The 22954-nt window shown below is 39.6% G+C and overlaps 1 protein-coding gene across 1 annotated transcript in view; it reads right to left on the bottom strand.

The window, feature by feature from the left end:
• The window catches only part of FADS1 (fatty acid desaturase 1), a 390247-nt gene that overhangs the window by 190165 nt on the left and 177128 nt on the right, over positions 1 to 22954 (bottom strand). The window contains exon 9 of the mRNA XM_044067445.1: positions 14843 to 14939. Coding sequence (XP_043923380.1) covers positions 14843 to 14939 — 97 coding nt within the window. The remainder of the gene's footprint in view (positions 1 to 14842; positions 14940 to 22954) is intronic.

The following is a 22954-nucleotide window of genomic DNA, read 5'->3' as shown; positions in this document are numbered from 1 at the left end:
TTGTTGGGTGAGTGTATTAGTGTAGTAATAGTTCACCCAGTCAATAGTGGGGTAGTTGAAGTCACCAAGGATCAAGGTGTTACGGGGTACCTTGATGGAGAGTAGTAGGTCCAGGTAGGAGGAGTGGGTGTCCTGAGTCATGGAGGGGGGTCTATAGCTGGCTATTAATTGGATGGGTGTCTTGCCAACTGTCAGTTGCACCTGGAGTAATTCCAGTGCATCATGCTGGCAAACCAGTCTGTAGGTGAGTCTGTTCTTAATGAAGATAGAGACTCCATCACCCTTAGTCTTTCTGACCTCGTTTTGGGCTTGGAAAGTGTGGAATGAGCTATAGCCTGGTAAGGCAAGGGTGCTGTCTGCAGCCCTGAAGAAATTTTCTGTGATTGCACAGATATCAGCATCTTCCAGTGTGAGGAGAGCCTCCAGTGAGTGCATTTTCAGGTTAAGGCTCCTAGCATTAAGCAGCATGACTTTCAATTTGCTTTCTGGCAGATCTTTTATGTTGGAAGATTTGTCTTTGGGACATAGCCTAAAAAAGGCAAAATTGGAGAGGCAAAAGCCTTGGACAAGATCCAGAACCCCAGGGTAACAGGTGGAGGCCATCTCTAGTAAAGCATCAAGGCCTGTCAACCAAGTCATCCCAGGCAGACAGATACTGGATCCCCTTGGAAATTCACCAGAAACTAAACCAATTGTTGAAGTCAATTATTTTTTGTTGGTATTGTGGTATCATTCTTGGTGAAGGTAGGATGTTGCTTAGGGCTAGGGTCATACCTGCCTGGGACACATACTTGGAGAGCTCAATCATGTCTCTCTTCATATAGCCTAGGGAGGTACATCTCAAGTCATTCACACCAACATGGACAATGACAGAGTCATACTTGTACCTGTGGTGGAGACACTTAAGTGCGTGTGTGATGTGGCAGATTCTGGCACCTGACAGACAGCTGACTGTGACCTTCTCCTTGTTGAGTCTGGTGAGGGAGACATCAGTGTGTCTCACTATTGAGTCACCAATGACTGCTATGTTTGGTTTATTGTTATGCCTTTTTGGCTGCGTTGGGTTATTGTTATGACTAATGGGCTGTGTTTGTGAGACACTGGTGTGTTGTCCACTGTGTGTGATGTGATTGGTGTGCTGTCGACTGTGTGTGATGTGATTGGTGTTAATAGTCCCGCTGTCCTCACTCATGTCTGCAGTCCATTATCCCCCTATGGAACCATTCCAAGTTGTTAATCTGTAATGAAACAGTTCACTTTAGTGAGAGGGAATGGAAAGGTGTTGTTGAAAGGTACTGACAGGAAAAACACTATTGCCTTTTAGCACTTGCAAAATAAATGCTAAATGTCTCATAACGTTTTGTAAATATAGTTACAAATGAGACACACAGCTTTTCACTCTCATCAGAAACCTTTTTTCACATAGACAAACCTAATCATAGCATACATAAAGGATAGTAACATCAGTCTTTGAAACACTGGAAAACATTAAAACATCACATCTTTACAGCACATTAACCTCTCACAGCAGTGTCAGCTCATACACATGGGTATCAAAAAAATACACAAAGTAGTAGCCAAACACCACCAATTAAAAAGATGTATTGTGGCCTATATGAAATATCCCATGAATTCAGGAGAACACCTTGCAGTTCATACATGATGGTTACTGGGCACTGTCTCAAATGAAAAGTAAGGATATCATACACAGGCTAATTGTCGATACTCTACTTGCATTTGGACGAACTGTAAACGCAAATTCTGGACTGCCCAACTGCACAAACTGCTTGCCTGTTTGTTCCACATTAGTGTCAGTGACATTTAGAAGGCAGATTTTGGTATGTGTCTGGACCTAGAATAGATTGGTTGTCTTTAGTTTAAGGCATAAGGAATGAATATCAGTGCAGCAGGCAGTGACTGTAGGCATACACTTCTTAGCTTCCAAAGGGAAGACTGCATTGCCTATTTTAACAAAAGTTTTTATAGGTTCATAGGTAAGTAGTAGGCTATTGGCCCAAGGGCCTATGTAAGCCTAGCCAGCAAGGTACCATAGCTTATGCCACCCAAGAAAGTTATTTTCCTGTGCCACTGTCCAGCAGAGACAAAGAAGTGATCCCTGGGGTGTATTTCCTATTTCCCATCCACTCATCAAGATATTTCTTGGAGTGCTAATGAAGAACTTTGCTTGACATAGATGGGTAGCTTGTTCCAGAGTATAGGAAGTCTCTGGGACAGGAATCTATCCCTCCAGTGTGTCCTGTTTATTGTGGTGACAAGGTTTAGGTCCCTAGAGCGTGTAGCTTGGAGGGATTGGGATTTCTTTAGGTGTAGCATGTCCAACAGCTCCGGGTTTGACATAGCTTTATATGTTAGGCAGAGATCACCTCAGAGTAGGCGATATGCTACAGAGTAAAGCTAGAGTTTTATGAGGCGGTCAGTGTAAAGCATTTGTTTGAGGCCAGTAATCCACTTTGTGAGGTACTTCTGTGGCCTTTCCAGCTGCTGCAGATGTCTTGTGAGGTACATTCTAAAAGGGGCGTTGTACTCTATAATGGGTCTAATGAGTGATGAGTAGAGGGGAATAGTGACCTCTTTTTTTCCTGGATGAGAACCCTTTTATGATGAGGTGTGCCACATAGAAGGACTTCCTGACTACTGTGGTGATGTGACTATCAAAGGAGAGACTACTGTCCACCTGGGTCCCAAGGTCTCTTATCACACATTCAGTGTTAAGTAGATTGCTGACTATGTGGTAGTTCATGGGTACAGAGTTTTTTGGAAAAAATAGACTTGTACTCTTTACAATTCACTCTGTTTTACCATTAAGTCCTTTCTGTATTGACCACCTGCTTATTCCCCTCTGCTTGACTATGGAATTAGTTTTGTAATCAGCTCTTCACAAATAGATTATTTAAAGCTGTTTTTAAACTGCAGATATACTGATGTAACTGTGGCCTGTCCTTGAATCTTCATGCTTGCATGCAGTTATTCTTTCTTCAGTTCATTTATTTTACCACTTAGTAGTTATGACCACACTTTGCTGAATACTATTATGCACTGTTATATGTTTGTCTGTAGACTATTTTGCCACATGTTAAGATTTATATTCAGGCTGTACAGCGTTTGACTACCCACGTTATATATGAAGCCCTGTTGTTTTACTACATGTAAATTCTTAATAAAGTTGTGGTAAAACAAAAGGCAGGCCACCTTCTTCTTTCCGTAAAGTTCAGATTAATCCTGTTCTGCTCCAGTGCACAAAGTTCTACAAATGCACAACATTTGTTTGCTCATGGTTAGCTCTTTGACTCCCAGTACAGTATTTATCCATGTCATAATGCTGAATATGATTTACATTCTACATAAACAACACAAGCAGAAAAACTGTAGCGGAACATGATATCGTGACATTGTCAACACTTCTGATACTGTTATCATACATGATATCGTGACATTGTCAACACTTCTGATACTGTTATCATACATGATATCGTGACATTGTCAACACTTCTGATACTGTTATCATACATGATATCGTGACATTGTCAACACTTCTGATACTGTTATCATACATGATATCGTGACATTGTCAACACTTCTGATACTGTTATCATACATGATATCGTGACATTGTCAACACTTCTGATACTGTTATCATACATGATATCATGACATTGTCAACACTTCTGATACTGTTATCATACATGATATCGTGACATTGTCAACACTTCTGATACTGTTATCATACATGATATCGTGACATTGTCAACACTTCTGATACTGTTATCATACATGATATTGTGACATTGTCAACACTTCTGATACTGTTATCATACATGATATCGTGACATTGTCAACACTTCTGATACTGTTATCATACATGATATCGTGACATTGTCAACACTTCTGATACTGTTATCATACATGATATCGTGACATTGTCAACACTTCTGATACTGTTATCATACATGATATCGTGACATTGTCAACACTTCTGATACTATCATTGCATTCTCTTGCACCACCTTCTCCAGTGCTGCTTTGCCTGGATCTTCCATAAACTCATTCTCACCCTGCTTATTCAACTGGTCTCAGACTGCATTGTGTGGTTTAATACTGTCTCTGATTCAATGCCAGTCCTTGAGGGTGTCCTGCAAACGTCTATCCCTGACTCCTTACTTTTCTTGATTTTTGTTCACAGTGAATCACCACATCATGGTTTAACCAGGCTCCACTCATTAGATGACTCCACTATCCTACTTGCATCTTCTTAGTTAGTGGATATAAATGCTAATTTACAGTCAAGTTTTGATCAACTTCAGAACCAGCTTAAAGCTTCAAATCAATTACTCTGTTCAGAAAATAGCAAAACCAGGCTTTCTTTTCTCCACAGTAAATTCTCATCTTCAATTTCAGTCAGGCATCCACCAAACAGCTGCGTGTCATTAGTGATCAGCCTTTAGACTGGAACTCTCAGGCGTCCACCAAACAGCTGGGTGTCATTAGTGATCAGCCTTTAGACTGGAACACTCAGGCATCCACCGAACAGCTGGGTGTCGTTAGTGATCAGCCTTAGACTGGAACCCTCAGGCGTCCACCAAACAGCTGGGTGTCGTTAGTGATCAGCCTTTAGACTGGAACCCTCAGGCATCCACCAAACAGCTGGGTGTCGTTAGTGATCAGCCTTTAGACTGGAACCCTCAGGCATCCACCAAGCAGCTAGGTGTCGTTAGTGATCAGCCTTTAGACTAGAACCCTCAGACGTCCACCAAACAGCTGGGTGTCGTTATTAATCAATTTACTTGTTTATTTGTCTTTGTTGACTGGGAAGGTCTGACTGGGCAGAACACATTTTCAGGGTGGCCCAGGGAGAAAAGCTCCATCATAGTACATTTATATTAACAAGTGAATTTCAGACAGTTCTCAGAAAAGCAACTTCTACATTTCTCATAAAAAAAATACATAATTACAAGACAGGTATATACAGTAAAGTATTTGGTATATACAGTAAAGTATTTACATACAATTATAAGTCTATACAATTTTTGTAGCTCTAAAATCTTGCAAGAAGTAAATTGATTGATACTGCAGAAGGCAAGCATTATTGTAAAGAAGTTTAGTGCTCTTACAATTTAGTAAAGAAAGATTTGCAAGGAGTTTAAGATGCATAATGAAGTAATACAATTATGTCAGAAGGCTGATTTTGCTATTGTATAGGTTTGCAAAGAGTTCAGGAGATATAATGAACTAGTTATAAAATTACATAGGGGGAGATATTAGTAGCTTATAGGAGGAGAGTGGGAATGGCAGATGACTGAGAAAGCATGGTATAGGATTACCTCTATTTGGGCTGCCTGTTCCAAATTGGTGTATCTAGAATGTTTACAACTTGGGTATACAGAAGATGCATGAGAGGGGTACAGCGGTGCATGGGGCAGTTAGAAAAACAGAAAGATGAGAAGTATTGCTTAATAGAGGGTGAAAATGGATGTACTGATTCAAGTGCAAATCATCATTTAGACTAGAACTCTCAAACATCCACCAAACCACTGGGTGTCATTACTAATCAACATTTAGAATGAAACCCTCAGACATCCACAAAGCAACTGGGTGTCATTACGCATTTAATAAACATTTAGAATGACACCCTCACACATTCGCCAAAAACTGGGTGTCATTATCAATCAGCATTTAGTAAACATTTAAAATGGCACCCTCACACATTTGCCAAAAAAACTGGGTGTCGTTACTGATCAGCATTTAATAAACATTTAGAATGGCACCCTCACACATTCGCCAAAAAACTGGGTGTTGTTACTGATCCACATTAAGATGGAATACTCAGACATCCAACAAACAACTGTCTGTTGTTATTGACCTATGTTTAGAATGGAACCATCAGAGATCCATGAAGCAACTGGTGTCATTATTGATCAATGTTTAGATAATGGCAGTAGCATTAAAAGTTAACTAAAATGTGTCTCTTTTATTGATACTACATAAGCATGCCATGGCTCCTACATTTCTTCTTCTAAATATCCTACATGGACCATATATTTTAACTAAGTTATAGTCCTTTCTACTTTTCCCATTTCCCTTTCAGCAGTGTTACAAGATTCATGACATTTGCCAGAGGATTCAGCTTTACAATTCACTATTGTACATTCTTTGAAAGCAGTACATTGGTTTGTCTTCCCACAATGCTGAAATATGAAGCTACTAAACTTTGCAGACTCTATACTAACCAGATAAATATCCTACAACTATAACCCTTAATTAATTATACATACCATCCAGAAACATATGCTCAAAAATCAATTTCTGACTCTTCCCCACCTGCATCCCTTCACTAAATCATTATGTAGAGCCTGTGCTTTTCAGTATTGTGTAATATAATGCCCTCACACTTGCAATTTGCTAAATATGATCTGTCATACTTCCTTACAACAAGGAACCCAGGGATCATCTTCAACCGAATTGCATCCTGTCCTGTAACTGTGGCTTAACTTGATCTATGTTTTGTCTACTCTTTCATACTGTTTCCATTTGGATTGCTTAGCTACTATTTAATGCTTTAAAAAAATCCACATTTATAAAATATACCAAGTTTCTTATCTGCAGGTATATTAGTGTATTATTAATACCTTAGGTTATTTGTAAAATGTATATTATTTTCTGACTGCTCTGTAAATTTCTATTTGTAATGCAAATGTATTTACTTGTTGTATTTTTATTTTTCTTATGTTGCATTTCATAAATTTATGTTATTATTGTAGAAATTTCATATTTCTCTTGTATGCTTTGAGCAGCTCACCTCCTAAGGCCTTCACTGAAACAATGTAATTCCAGTTAGAACTTTCTGGTTAAGAAATATATATATATATATATATATGTATATATATATATATATATATATATATATATATATATATATACACTAATAAATAAATAACCTCTGTACCTTGATATGTCACCAGTGTGCAATGTACAAACATTAATATGATGTGCAGTCACATGACTGATATGTGACACTCTGGATACCTGTCACAGACATCACCACCAGCATTAAACAATGCAAGTTTGGTTATGTGTGGCACAGCTATAATCATCTGTACAGACAAAATAACATACACGGGACACATTAGTAGGTATATACTAATAAATTACTCTGGATGTTTAGGGTCATCATAACACGTATATTAATAATCCAAAGATTTCCATTGAACATTCAAAGGACGTCAACAAGTTCTTTAAGCATGTAAAAACTTTAATCACCGTTTTCATCCACAAAAGGACTTCTTCAGAATAAAACAACCTATTACTGAATAAATTACTATATATATATATATATATATATATATATATATATATATACACACACACACACACACCTGAAATTAATCATACAATTAACAAAAAAACTTCGGACCTTCTGTCTTTTAAAAAAAAAACATTTAATGGACCTATTCAAGCCAGGAGATAAATCTGCTCCTATCTTTAACTGCCAAAGAGTTTCCCTTTATTCCACTCTGTTCTTAAAATCGTCACCCCTTTTACATAAAGGTACATATTCAACTACTGTGAACAAAACCTTATGTGCTCTACAACACTCTAAAGAATGTTTGTGTAATGCATTCCTATCATTTTTATTTTTAACTGCACAGAGATGTTCCTTAACTCTTACTTCTAAAGTTCTAGTGGTCATACCAACGTAATATGCATTGCATCCATTGCATGTACAAATGTAAATCACTCCTTTAGATTTGCAATTAAATGTACCTAAAATTGGAATGGTGTAATTCAAGTGTTCCAAAAACAAAAAAAGGACCTTCTGTAACGAATTTACAAATAAAGCACTGCCTACATTTATACATTCCTTTTGGTTTAGAACCTAAAAATCTAGGATTATCAAAACTAATGTCATCCCATTGTAAAATATTCTTGAAATTATAAGAATTTCTAAAGACAAATCAGTACTTATGTACTATCGCAACCAGATTTTCACAGTTGCAAAACTCGCATACTGCAATGAAATGGAGTGCGGGAAACATCGTAAGGTGTAATTTCATATCTTTACTAAGGAAAAACAAGTTTAGGTTACATTCACGAAGAGAAAGAAATGTGCAATTCTTCTTGTTTTGCGTGCATTACACACGCATGCTTCAATTCCCATGGTTGCTGTGTTACTTATGAAAGGAATACTGTGACTGTAAGGAAGGAATGCTGCCAAGAAAAGCAGACACACACATGGAAATGCTTTAGGTAAAGTATTTCTAAATTTGAAAGGAAACTTTTGTAACATCAAGTTGCAGTAAGGAATGGCTTGCAAAAGTGTTGGTGGATAATGTTGAGAGGTAATTCTGAGGTCGTTTCTGATGGGAGAAGTTGGCAGCAGTGGGATGTTTTTGTGTTGTTGATGGTGGTATCCTCAGACAAACATAGATTGTACTTTAGTATTTCTGGAAGGTATTAGGGCTGAAAATATGTGGATTGTTCATTCGCTGTTTTTGTCTTTTTTATGCGGGGGAAAGTTGTCACAGTTTGCAGTCAGAAGTGCTTCAAAACAGTGCTTTGGGTGGGTAAGCTGGGTTTCATATCACATGCTGCCGGTGAAGTGCATACATAAACAGCCATACTTACTTTTTAATTTTTATTGATAACTCTGCAGTAAAACAATCCTAAGTGTGAAAGAAAATAGATTGTATGGCTTGATTACAACATCAACAGTCAGATTTCAATATCGGGAAGCAACCAGTACTACCTTGAAAATATGGTTGCAATAATATGTAAATACTGACAAATCTAGGTTGGGTTCCAACACTTTTAATTAAGTCTATATTTCCTTCCAATATTTTCCAATTGTTTTTGATAATTGAACATATATTCGACCTGTCAACCATCATATCTATATTACTTATAGCTCTATTTTTATCCAAATTATTTCCTAAGGCCAATTTTTGAAAACTTTCAAAAACTGGTTGCCTTAATTAATGAGATGAATATAACTTCTGATTTTTTGATGTTTACTAAAGGTGTATGCGGACTCGAACTGGCTTTTCTGGATGTGTATCTGCAATGGAACACATCAACAGATAAATTTGAGAGTAGAATTTTTCGAAAGAATACATTTAGTAACAACTATTTAAGCTATGTAAGCAATCATCCTAAGCTTATTAAAAAGAATATTCCGAGGGGGAAGTTAATTAGAGCCTCTAGGATGACGTCCATTGATAGTGAATTTGAAGAAGAGATAGCATATAATGTGGAGTTGTTTAAGTTGAGGGGGATATGATGTCATTATGCTTCAAAAAGCAGCTGAAGAAATCAGATCAAATTAAAAAAAAATTTCCCTCCAATTTTGATGAAAAGTTTTAAAAAATTGGCCTTAGGAAATAATTTAGATAAAAATAGAGCTATATGTAACACAGATATGACGGTTGAATATAACACATATACTTCCAGTTTTGTTAATAAAGGCACCCATCCTATGCTGATTGCCAAAGTAGTCTGATCACAAGCCAACCCAACAAACTCCCACACTGTTACCAGGATCAGGTAAGCTGTTAGAAGACATGATCTGTGTTACAAGAGTGGCACAACTGGGCCTCACAATATGTCAGCTGGGTGAAAACATACAGGGCTAAAGACCAGGTATCAGGGTACAGCTATGTCATGATCTGACAGAGATCACTAGGAGATCCACTATACTAGGACACCTGTAACAGCCCTATATCAGGTCAGCTGAGCCCCTGCTGATAATGTACCATAGCAATGACACTGCACATTCAAGCCGGACCTGCAATGAGGAATGAGGGAGCACTCCAGTCACAAAAACCTAGTCTTCAAGATTGATACCTGGAGAGTTTGATATACTAAAGCAGATGTCATCTCTTATAACCCCATCCTCATTTCAAGATAGCACATTTCTGCTCAGTCATGCGACATAACAGAGCATACACAAAATGTAACACTTACAGCCAACATGCCATCAGTTTTGGCACCCATGATCTGGTTTTATATGTGTTCAATGTACTTTATGATCACATGGATCCTTAAACACCGATCATATGACCTTGTTAAAATATGACCCCATTGTGTGTGCTGACATCCACAGGTGGGAAACTCTGTGGAGGTAATCTATCCATCCATTCTGAACCCCTTTTTCCCATTTTACACATGGGGCCGGGGTGTCACTTCAACAGTGACAGTCATCTCAAGCCAATGCTTACACAACCAGGTGGCTAACCCTGCTGCTATAGTTCATCCATACCACCACTCACTCGCACGTACAGCCACTGTTGGCCTTTGGTCAACTGCAGCCCTAGGCAAAAGGGCTTCACAGCACCCCACACCACTCAGTGATCCCATCCTGGTATACCTACACCATTCATATTACTGGAAAAGTGCCCCTGTTAGAGCGGTGCTCTAGGCAGCCGCCTAGTTGGCCAATGCCTAAGGCCGGCTATGCCTACAGCCAATTTAGAGTGTCCAGTCCACCTACTGCATGTCTTTGGAATGTGGGAGGAAACTGGAGTACCTGGAGGAAACCCACATGACCACAGGGAGGACATTCAGACTCTGCACAGAAGACACCCCAGCCGAGAATCAAACTGGAGAACCTCTTGCTATGAGGCGACAATGCTAACCGCTGCACCACTCTACAGGTAATGTCTGTACATTAAACCATCTAGTTCTTGAGGTTCTGTCAGCTTCCTTTTGGAGATCATGACTGCAGTTGATGGATGCAGAGACCATATGTATCATCACAGTCATCACAGTAACAATGCCGGCACCCAAAATATATCTGCAAATGATGTCATGTGTGACACTGTCTTTGGTTTGCATCTTTGTAATATTACCTATGACAGAACAGATCATACTGTTGTGTCAGGCAATATGCACTGAATGTATTCCAGTTTTCCAGCCATAATATATGCCCCGATGGCACTGAGCACATTAAAAGGTGGGCAAATAGACAGATCTCTCAGAGCTTCAAGATGTTGGACAGCCTCTCTACCTGCTCAGTAGCTATTAGTATGGCAATGATGACAAAAGAAGTCTTATTTGTAACAGAAGTTGTGTAAAGTATGTTTTAGTATTAGTTTGTTTGCAATGGTACAAAAAGTTATTTGGTGTAATACAATAACTTACCAAAGATATCATCACACAGCAGCCTACTAAACATGGATTGTTTGTTAAAGACCTTCCTTCCTGCATGGCAACAGAGAACTCAAAAGCCATAATTGTTGAAGAAAGTGAAGTTGTTGACACTTTTACAGCAGTAGTGGATGTCTCTTTGGAGATGAGTTCACCAGGATGTCAGAAATTCACAATAAATTGTTGAAATACACATCTAATATGGACATGGACAAAGTAGATACAGAAGTGATGTTTTATGATCAGCCAGCCACCATATTGGTTATGTAACAGAAGAATATAGCGATAAAGAAAGAGTACAATGATGTGTAAGACTGGAACCATTTATCACTAAACTGCTCAAGCAAATGAATAAAGCCCAAACAAAGAATATCTTGTGATGGCAGACTGGTCTGCCAATCTGGTAGAATGTACAGCTGGATGACCTCACAGATTTTTGGTGAATTTTAAGTCGTGGTTTACAAAGGAAGATGTTCTGTCATAACTATGGCAAGCAAGAAGTTTATGTAGAATTTGAGTGCAGTGAGTTTTCTTTGATAATGACTTTTCTATTCAGGCATCTAAACAATGAGTTCAATTTCTGCAGAATATGCATAAAAATCATCAGAAGAATTTTAAGTTCAAGCTGATGTAATCAATGTTTTAGTTATATTTTGCCCATTGGAAATAGCCTGTTTGTGAGTGCCTGTGAGGCAATGGATATGATATGGTTAATAAATATAAATTTGTATGGGTACTTGGAGATTAGTTTTAGTAACAGAGAAGAGATCCTTGAATTGGGACTGCATAGTATTCCCAGCATAACAGTGGACATTAACATGATGGTGTATGCGCTTCTATGGTCATACTTGTATGAACTTTCTGGATACAGTCTGATTTGTTGTGGCAATATATGAATGCTGAAGACTTTATAAACTTTATGGACATTGTCTATACCATCTTATGTTGTTTCAAAATTTGACACAATGTTCTTTCTATTATCCTTTACAGAATTAATACAATTACAGTATAGTCACTTTTCATCTGTTTACTGTGTTGCCATGTCATTATGCCCTACTTAAGCTATTTTGAAAAGAAGTATTGGTGAACTATATATTTTATGATGTGATATTTTTACATGTTTAGTACATTATAATATAGTGGCATCTTATTACAGCTATTTTAAGAAGCAGTTACTGTAAGGTGAATTACCTGTATTTGAACAATTCCGAATTATTAGAAGAGTGCACAAATGTAGCACTTTATGGCAGAGTGATGTTTATATGTTTAGTACATTATTATGTAGCACCCCTTATTTCAGCCATTTTGATATGTAGCTGCTCTAACATAACTTAGCCCTATTTGAGACATTCTGAATTTAGTAGTGATATGGTTCCAGTAAGCAGGGATTCACTGACTGGGCCCACATAAGATTAGTTAGTGGTGCCTTCTGTCTGACCACACTTTATGTACATTGTTCACTTTTAAAATGTAATTGTATTTCCTTACAACCAGAAAGAAGTTTCATGCCAAAAGACAGACATAGCAGTGAAGGATGCACAGACTTGCACCCATAGGGGTAAGTGTAAATATGTTGGCAAGGATAACCATCTTTAGGTAGTAATGCATTACTAGTCATAAGCAATGGCATTTCAGTCACATTATGTTTTTATATCTTTTTTCCTTTACAGCTCCATCGTCTGTTACGACAGTGTGTGTAGAAAATGGAGGGACAGAGTTTACCATCGATACCCATCTTCACTATATTCCAAAGGAGCTGAGCCCAGTATGTAGTGGGCTGCCCTACAGTAGCTGGTGCAAGAGAGGGCTCTGCAGTGGTAACTAGCCTCCTGTAATGGAGCCTCTACAAACTGGAGTTAAGGAAGCTGTGGCTCATGCTCTGTCTTCAAAAATGACCGTGGGACCTTGCCTGCATAGATGAATACACAAAGCTCTAATTCACATATTTGTGGTTGGTGCATATGGGCATGGCACCATGTGGGACCTGACAGCACTCCACGATTCAGTGCTGTACACACCACATGGCAGACTTCATATGATGGTAGTTGCTAGCTCACTTCCAAAGTAACCCAAAGTAACCCAGTAATATATACCAACCACACCCCAATTTTTAGACATATCTTGTCTCGTACCATATATTAGACTCTGTCTCTGTATATACCTCAGAGGTGCTCACCTCACTGATGCAGTATTTCTCTGTCTGTTTCATTTGTTTTGTATGTCTGCTCAATTGCTCAGTTTTGCTGCTATGTGTTTGTGTCTTCCCTTTTGCCAATGGTTCTTAAACACGTCTATCTACTTCTTATTAATTTTTTAATCAAAAATGGTGAAAAACAAAGAACATTCCACTTCCCTAAAAATGCCACCCTGCACCCTCCCTGTTATCTGCAACCTGTACTACAACTTTGCTTATGGTGTGCTTCCTATTTGAATTATGTAACCTACACCTATTCTCCTCCCAGTGCTTGCATTGTGTTGTGTACAGCCCTATGTAACCTACACCTATTCTCCTCCCAGTGCTTGCATTGTGTTGTGTACATGTATTACATCTGGCTTCACTCTGTAGTCTTCACAGGTTTAATATGTGGTGTAGTTAGGTAACATTTTTCTTTTAGTGATGTGTTTGCTAATCTTTAAAGTGCAATTTAGGGACTCATGTTGAAAATGCGGTTTAGCTCAATATCTTGATGGCTAATGTTTCATTTAATTGATGGTCCTTCTTAGCAGCCTGAGTCTTGCCTTCATGGTGGTATATTCCATATATACCATCATACTTTATAACAGTCTAGTGAATTCACACAGCTCTTCCTGGCATATGTGTCAAACAGTGCTTCTGCACTGTATTCTGGATTGCTCTTTATGCATACTAACTACAAACGCGAACAGTATGATTTGAAATGTTCCCATTTATCATTCTAAAGTATTGCATCATGTGTTTCTCTTCTCCATGTTTGCTCCAAGCACTTGAAATATGAACTCATGACATAACATGCTTTCCAGCCTTGATGCTCTGTGCTATTTTACTGCTGCCTTTGCTTATGTGCTACATTATTTGGCTGCTATACATATAGATTTCCTGGGTACTAATGAGGCTTGGATTACTATTGTCCTTGGTTTGAGACACTGCATTAGTTGTTGAATTTCACATTTATATGCTGGGTTTTGGTAGCTATTTATTGGTCTTTAATGTGTCCTGTATCACACTATCTGTTTGGGGGGTAGTTTTCATTTGGTTGCTGTGTGCTCATTTCTTTGTGTTTGATTGCTAGAGACTCTTCCTATTTTATACTTTTTGGTGTTTTTTCCCTTCTCCATTTGGTTTGCACAGCAATCCTGTGAATACTAGCTTTGTCTATACTTTTGGAGCTATGCACATCTGTTTCGGTGTTGTGTGGTGGGATGCTGGAGAAGACAACACGTGGAAATAAGAGTGAATGACTACTGTTAGCTCATCCCCCTTGGGGTAAGGGAAGTAGATAAAGTTACCACTTTACTGGTTTCTAGAAGTGGTAGATGTGCAATGCAGCAGCGGTTTGTGTCAGAATATGTACACCGGCACACAGAGCAGCATACCCAGAGATTAGCTTGTGAACAGAAGAATAAATCAAAAATCAAAACACAAAAATACAACTTGGATGAAAATAGTTCTGTTAAACAAAGTAATTAGGGTGGTCCCTTGGCTTACCTGCATTGTTAGCCAGTCCTTGTTCTTATCACGGTCAATCTCCATAGGAATATGATTCATCTGTGTAACCCATACAAACCAGTTACTTTCCAAAAACCTGCATAATTAAGAAATAAACCAATCAGACACATTAGCAGAACGAAACAAAACAAACAAAAAGCATGTATATTTAATATTTCTAAGTATCTCCAGAACAGTAATAACATAGAGGATTATCATCAGGTTCCCAATCATAACCTGCTTATTACGTATTCGAGACACAGATGCCAAGAAATTCACCTGGAGAGCACAATCACAATTATTTGGATGCGTGGAGCTTTATCTGCTCAATGTACTATTAGTTACAAGGAAAAAAAAGGCTATTTTTTTTTCCTTTGCTGGCTTTCAAAGCCATAAAATACTTAAATGGACACTGTCCGAAAGGCAGTTTAAGACTGTGTGTCTCGATTACTCTTACCTGTCATGTCTCTAAACTGTCCAGATTTTTGCAGATCATCCAGATTATTGCTTCATATTTTTGGTTTGTTTCTCATAAAATCTGTGGTTTTTTGACAAGCCACTGAGGACTGAAGTCACTAAATAATGACATACATTGGAGTTTCAGAGTTCGTATCCTTCAGAAAATACATGCTAACACAAATCTCGTTATTCTAACAACTTTCTAAGTTTATTACAAAAACATAGGGCCACATTACTAGTACAGACAGCAGGCAGAAACATATCTTTTGCTTTGCTGCTGCCACTTGCTGGTCAGTACTGGCAGATTTTACTACCTAGCCCTAGACCCAACCTTAACAACATAAGCAGAGGGTGGTTAACAAGTGGTAAAGCTGGGTCGTGCACCACTCTAGAGCTTAACTGGTTTGTCTTTTTTCCAAATATCATAGCGTAATCAGCATGTTCCATGCACTACAAAGGATTTTGATACAAAGTAAGCAAATAAACCACCCAGCCGTGCATCCGCTGAACATACGTGCTTCATAAATTTCAACAACAGACACATATTTTTAATGTTTAAAAGTACATAAACAAGCCAACTGATAAATGAAAAACATATCCCATGAATATTGTCCTTTCTGTGCCTTACACTTTTCATAACTCTGCTTCATGTAACTAGATAACTTTCAGGGTGACTGCATAACATGACATTCATGCCACAAAGAATCAGCTTCCTCTATAGTGTTACACAGTGTCTTTGCTGAATCTGCTATATTAATTGACTGCCACTAGTCAAATTTTAAAATCCTTTTATTCCTCAGTACAACTGTTTTACTCCATGCTTTTTATTTATGCATTACAGTTCTGCAATGTACCCTCCCCAAATGTCACATTTTATAGGTTCATAGGTGTGTACTAGGCTAATGGCCTAAGAGCCTTTACAAGCCTAGTCCATATGATTACCCTGGCATCGTACAACCCGACCTTAATTCCCATTGCCTCTGTCAAGTAAAGCCACTGGAGTGATCCCCGGGGTGAATTTTCTATTTCCCATCCACTCATCAAGATTTCTCTTGAAGAGGGCCAGTGAGGTGCTCTGTTTGACAAGTATGGGAAGTCTGTTCCATAGCATAGGCAGTCTCTGGGTTATGAAACCTGTCCCTCCAGCATGTTCTGTTGATTGTGGTAATGAGGTTGAGGTCTCGGGAGCATCTGGTACGGAGGGATTTCTTTAGATGTAGTATTTCTAGCAGAGCTGGGTCAGACATGGCTTTGTAAGTCAAGTAGAGATCACCCCTAAGTAGGTGATATGAGACAGAGAATAGTTGGAGTTTTTTGAGTCTGTCCATATAGGACAAATGTTTAAGGCCTAGGATCTTCTTTGTGAGGTACTTTTGCAGCCTCTCCACTTGCTGCAGGTGTTTAGTGAGGTACATGCCAAGTGGGGCACTGACTGGCCTAATGATGGAAGAGCAGAGGGAGACAATGACCTCTTTCTTCCTGGATGCAAAACCCTTGGTAATGAGATGTGCCACATAGAAGGACTTTCTGACCACAGTGGCAATGTGGTGGTCAAAAGAGAGGTTGCTGTCAACCTGTGTTCCCAGATCTCTTATAACACCATCTGTGTTCAGTGGACTACCATCGATGTGGTAATTCATGGGAACCGGGTTTTTCCCAAAGGGGATGACAACACATTTGTTGACATTGAGCATAAGGCCATGATTCTGATGCCAGTCGTTGGTCTCAGTGAGGCCTTTCAGCTCCCAAATTGCAATCATCTGCGAACTTTGTTAGGCAGAGTCTCTTCGTGTTGGTCTGGACTTCAAAGAAGTAGATACCAAACAGGAGAGAACCCAGGACCGAACCCTGTGTGACTCCACTCGTGACTGGTCGGCAGTCTGACTTGGAGTCATCTACTTTCACACTGTGGGTCCTACCTGTGAGCCAGTTTGCAGCCTACCTAGTGATATAGAGGTTGATACCTAGCTTAATGAGTTTTTCTGATTCCTGAGTGGGGAATGGTATCAAAGGCCTTGGCCAGATCAAGGTAGGCTGTATGAACCACCTTGCCTTCATCCACAGCCCTGGTGAATAACACAAAGTTGACCTTCCTCTTGCAAACAATGTATCAGTTGATAGGTTATCTTTGAAAACTAAATAACAGTGAATATTTCTTCTTATTTACTTCACTAGCTTGCTTTTTAATTCAAAACTCCAGTTTAAGGTAATTTTCTTAGAACTCAGTTACTTTACTTATTTATTTACAAAGACCTTCATTTTATTTTCTGGATATCCCACAGAATATAATAGGTTCATAGGCTGGTACTAGGCTATCGGCCCTAGGGCCTATACAAGCCTAGCCATAACAATTCCCTGGCTATTTCTTCCCACGATATTTACTTCCCTGGACCCCTGTCTAGCAGGGTGACTGACATGATCCCCGGGGTGAATTTCCTATCTCCCATCCAATCATCAAGGTTCCTTTTGAAGAGTGCCAAAGAGGTGCTCTGCTTGACATGTATGGGCAGTCTATTCCAGAGTCTGGGGAGTCTCTGGGTCAGGAACCTATCTCTCCAGCATGTTTTGTTCATTGTGATGACAACGTTTAGATCCCTGGAGCATGTGTCTCTGAGGGATTGGGATTTCATTAAGTTTAGCATGTCCAACAGCTCTGGGTTTGACATGGCCTTGTATGTTAATCAGAGATCACCTCTGAGTAGACGATATGCGACAGAGTATAGTTGGAGTTTTTTTAGATGGTCAGCATAGGGCATCTGCTTTAGGCCTGTGATTCTTTTAGTGAGGTATTTCTGTGCCTTTCCAGTTGTTGTAGATGTCTTGAGAGGTACATACCAAACAGGGCGTTGTATTCTATAATGGGTCTAATGAGGGATGAGTACAGTGGGACAATGACCTCCTTTTTTCTGGATGAAAAGCCCTTAGTGATGAGGTGTGCCACATAGAAGGATTTCCTGACTGTTGTGGTGATGTGGTTATCGAAGGTGAGACCACTGTCCACCTGTGTCCCTAAGTCCCTTATCACACTTTCAGTGTTTAGTGTACTGCCACCTATGTGGTAATTCATGGGTACATGTTTTTTCCCAAGGAGGATAACTATACATTTCTTGGCATTGAGCTTGAGCCCATGGCTCTGGTACCAAGCATCTGTTTCTGTAAGGCCCTTTTGTAGAATATCCACATCATTTGGGGATTCAATAATGGCTCCCAGTTTGCAGTAATCTGCGAACTTTGTTAGCCAGCGTCCCTTAGTGTTGGCCTGTACTTCAAAGAAGTAGATGTCAAACAAGAGCGGTCCCAGGACTGAACCCTGAGGTACTCCACTTATCACTTGTCTGGAGATGGAGTTGGAGACGGCTACTTAGTGTGGGTTCTGTCAGTAAGTCAGTTGGCAACCCATCGAATGACGTAGGGATTAATGCCCAGCTTAGTAAGTTTATATATGATTCCAGAGTGGAGGATGGTGTCGAAAGCATTGGCGAGGTCCATATAGGCTGTGTGGACCACCTTATCCTTGTCCACAGCTCTGGAGACTGATTCGAAGAAGTCAATCAGGTTCAGGAGACAAGATTGGCCCTTCACGAACCCAAACTGTGTGGGGTCTAGTGTTTGAAGGTTGCCAATGTCTTTGTTTATAAGTTCCATGATAATATGTTCCATGGCCTTGCAGATCAGGCTCATCAGACTGATGGGGCGGTAGTTCCTGGGATCCAAGGTGGATCCCCCCTTGTGGAGTGGGATACGTGTAGCTGTGCGCCACTCAGTGGGCATGAAGCCTGACATGAGGCTATGATTAAACATGACCCTTAGGTGAGATGCCATTTCATTTTGTAGCCCATGTAGCACACAGCCTGGGATGTCATCTGGTTCCATGGAAGCTGTATTCTTAGCTTTGGAGAGTGTGTTTTTTACCTGTGTGGCCATTATTACTGGTATCTGGCAATCTTTCAGTATTGAGATGAGCCCTTTAGGGGGTGAGAGGGGGGCGAAGTTTGCACTGAATCGATCTGCCAGGATATTTGCAATATCCTTGGGATCAGTATATTTAATGCTATTCTGTTGTAGCTCAGGGCAGATCTGAGCATTGCCATTTAGATTCTTGACATAGCTATAGAATGCCTTGTGGTTTTCTTTGGAATCTTTGGCAATTTTATTTTCGTAAATAGCTTTGGAGGATTTTATGAGGGATCTCAGCTTCTTACTGAGGCTGGTAAGGGAGTTTTTTGCATCCTGGGATTTTCCTCTTTTCTGCAACAGTTTCTTCCTTTTGTTGTAAAGTTTGTTTATGGTAAGGGACCACCAGATTGGCTTCCTTTTTTGGAGGAGAGCATCTTGGTTCTATTAGGGATGGCACGATTCATGCACAAGTGGATGTGCTCGTACAGTGCCTTAGTGTAGGATTCAGCAGTCGAACTTTCAGTTCCCATCTGCATGGGTGTCATGAAGTTTGTCACTTCTGACTTGAGTAGCATGAAGTTGGCTTTGGAGAAGTTTTTTACGGAGGTTTCCTTACTGGGGGGTGGGGGTGGGATGTGGATGTCAACGGTGATTAGCTTATGGTCAGACCTGAACAACGAGGGGATGACCATAGGTGTGGAGCATCGATTTCCCATGTTGGTAATGACTAGGTCTGGGATACTGGAGCCCCTGGTGGGACTAAGGATAAGTTGATCCAGGGCATTGGAATTTATGAATTCCAAGAACCGTTGGGCAAAGGTGTTGGTTTTCCCAGTTAATGGCAGGGTAGTTGAAATCACGCAGTATTAGGGTGTTTGGTTGTATCTTAATATTTTCCAGTATGCTTAGAAAGGTGTAGTGAGAATCCTGGGGCATGGTGGGGGATCTGTAGCAAGCTAAAATTTGGATTGCAGTCTTACCTAGTATTAGTTGCACCTGGATAATTTCAGATGCATTGTGTTGGGCAACTAGCTTGGTGTTGTGAATATCCTCGGTGAATATGGACACTCCTCCACCTTTAGTGTTTCAGTCCTGGTTTGGTGGCCAAAAGGTGTGGTAAGAGTTGTAGCCTGGTATTGCAGGGGTGGTCTCTTAAGCCTTGAACCAGGTCTCAGTTACTGCACAGATATTGATGTTCTCCATTTTTATGAGTGTCTCGAGAGAGTGTATTTTGAGGTTTAGACTTCTAGCATTAAATAGCATTACCTTCAGATTTTGCATGCTTGTACCTGTTAAGGTGGTGTTTTTTGTCCATTGAACTTTGCCTAAAAAAAGGCACTATAGGGATGGCAAGAGCATTAGCCAGTAACTAAATCTCAGGGGCGACAGGTGCAGACCATCTCTGGCAAAGCATTGTGGTCTGTCGATCATGTCGTCCCAGGCAGACAGCTACTTGATCCCCTTTGAATGACACCAGAAGCTTAGCCAATTGCTGAAGTCAATCATTTTGTCCATATACTGTGGTATCATTCTGGGCGAAGGCAGGATGCTACTCAGGGCTAGGGTCATACATACCTGGGCCACATGATCCAAGAGCTCTTCCATGTCTCTTTTCATGTAGTTCAGGGAGGTACGTCTCAAGTCAGTCAGTCCAACATGGACAATGACAGAGTCATATTTGTACTTGTTGTGGAGTGACTTGAGTGCAAGCATTATGTGGTGGATCCTGGTACCCGACAGGCAGCTGACTGTAATTTTCTCCTTGTTCAGCCTGGTGAGTGGGACATCAATGTGCCTGACTATAGATCCACCTATGACTAAAGTGTTGGGTACATTGTCTTGCCTTAGGGGCTGTTGTTGGGTCTCACACCGGTGTTGTGAGCTATGTGACACTGATTGTGATTGGTGTTTGCGTTTCAGCTTCAGAGGTCCTTGTTGCTTGGGCAGGTTACTGTTAAGGGCCTCCACATATGTGGGTTTAGTGTTGCTATGTGTGGGTGTTGGTAGTGTGGGTTTAGAAGGGCTACGTGTTGCTTGAGGTGTAGTGCGGGTGTTAACCTTCTCCTTTTGACTGTTTAGCACAATCTTGGGTGGAGAGAGATTTGCTTCCAGTTTGGCTATGTAAGTACATCTCTCGCAGGTTGTAGTGTTGGATGGTAGGAGGAGAGGGTTGTCTGTGTGCATGAGGCAATTGCTGCATTGCCCCAGTATGCCCAGATTCACCAGGTAGACAGGAGAAATCACTGGAAGCTGACCCTTGGACATGCCTGGTTTGGTGCTTCTTTTTTTGTAAAGTACAATAGCTGTTTTCCTTTACCTTAGCAAGGTACTTTGCAGTTATAGGCTGTTTAGTGCCTATGATTAATTTCTCCTTATTAACAAGGAGAGTTGAGTGCTTGTATCAGTTTAAGACTTCCTGGTGCTTTCCAGCAGGTTTTAAAGCAAGTGCTAATCACAGGGATGCTTAAAGGTAAGATGAAAAAAATGGTTTATCCTCAACACTGCAGTGTGCACTAGAGGGGTTAGATGTGAAAGTAGGTAACTTAAGTTTTACCTGTCTAAAAAGTTAAGTTTTAGTGGAGAGTCACTATTTTTAAAACAGCAAGATAGATTGAAAGGGGGTGGTCACTTTTGTATTCTGGTACTATGGAATACAGTAGGATGGCCAATAAATTTAAATAGTTGAAAGGGAGTGATTTCACAAAATGATAATTTTGTACTTACTCACACAAGGCAGTAAAAACAGAGAGGAAATGAGATATATGGTCAAATTAACATAAGGTAAGGCAACTAGAAAGACAGTGGTGTTTAAGAACTCTACAGTAACCGGGTGGGAGGGTAGGGAAAAAAATTCTGCCTGACTCACAAGAGACAGAGTTGTGGTCTCTTTTCTAGTTTTAATATGCAGTTAAAAGCAGAATACAAGTAAAATACAAGGTAAATAAAACAAATCACAGTATTCACACTAGAAAAAATGATAGCAGAGTCCTCCCAGATCATTATACCATTTCCAACCTTTTACCAATGTTCCATGAGCTTTTACATGCATTTGACTTTTAAAATTGTGGATGATGGCCTTCCACTCACTCAATTCTTCAGGAGCTCTTCTGTAGGAAACACACTATTTACAGTCACCAGTTTTATGGACACATGGTAAATGCAGATAAAATGTTGCTACAACTGGATGCTCTTATTTCTTGGCTTTTGGAATAGGTTTTGACTGTTTGCTCACAGTGTTCTGAAGTTAAAAATGAACACATTTAGAAGGCCTGCTAAGCACCAAAGATATAGTATATGGGTAATGAAGATGAAGGAACAAGAAAAGTGAAAGGTATGCAGCAGAAGGCCAGTCAAGGGTTGGAGCTGAGGCCACACTTATTCACATTACATACGATGAACATAATTAGGGGTGAAAATGTTTCCACTGAAAATACCACAATGGTATTGAATGAATCTTGATAATTATATCTCTATTTGAAGTATTAAAGCATCAACAGAAATTACTAAAAATATGTAATTGATTCATTAACTATAACTTGAAAATAAACGTGAGTTAATAAATATTTCATAACTACCAAAATATTGGGTCATTAACTGCAACTTGAAAATGAGTGTGAGATAATAACCATGGTGTTATAAAAACAAGCATGTGCACCTCTTGCAAGACAGGTTCAGAGAAAATTATGGAAAAATATTATATAATGGTCTAGGCTTGATGATAAGAAATTTATTCTGAAATGCATGTCAATAAAATGC

Source organism: Protopterus annectens, chromosome 3.part1, assembly GCF_019279795.1.
Source record: "Protopterus annectens isolate FY-2018-M chromosome 3.part1, PAN1.0, whole genome shotgun sequence".
Classification (NCBI taxonomy): domain Eukaryota; kingdom Metazoa; phylum Chordata; order Ceratodontiformes; family Protopteridae; genus Protopterus; species Protopterus annectens.
Note: the sequence above shows the minus strand (reverse complement) of the source record. Positions and strands in the feature narration are given on the sequence as shown.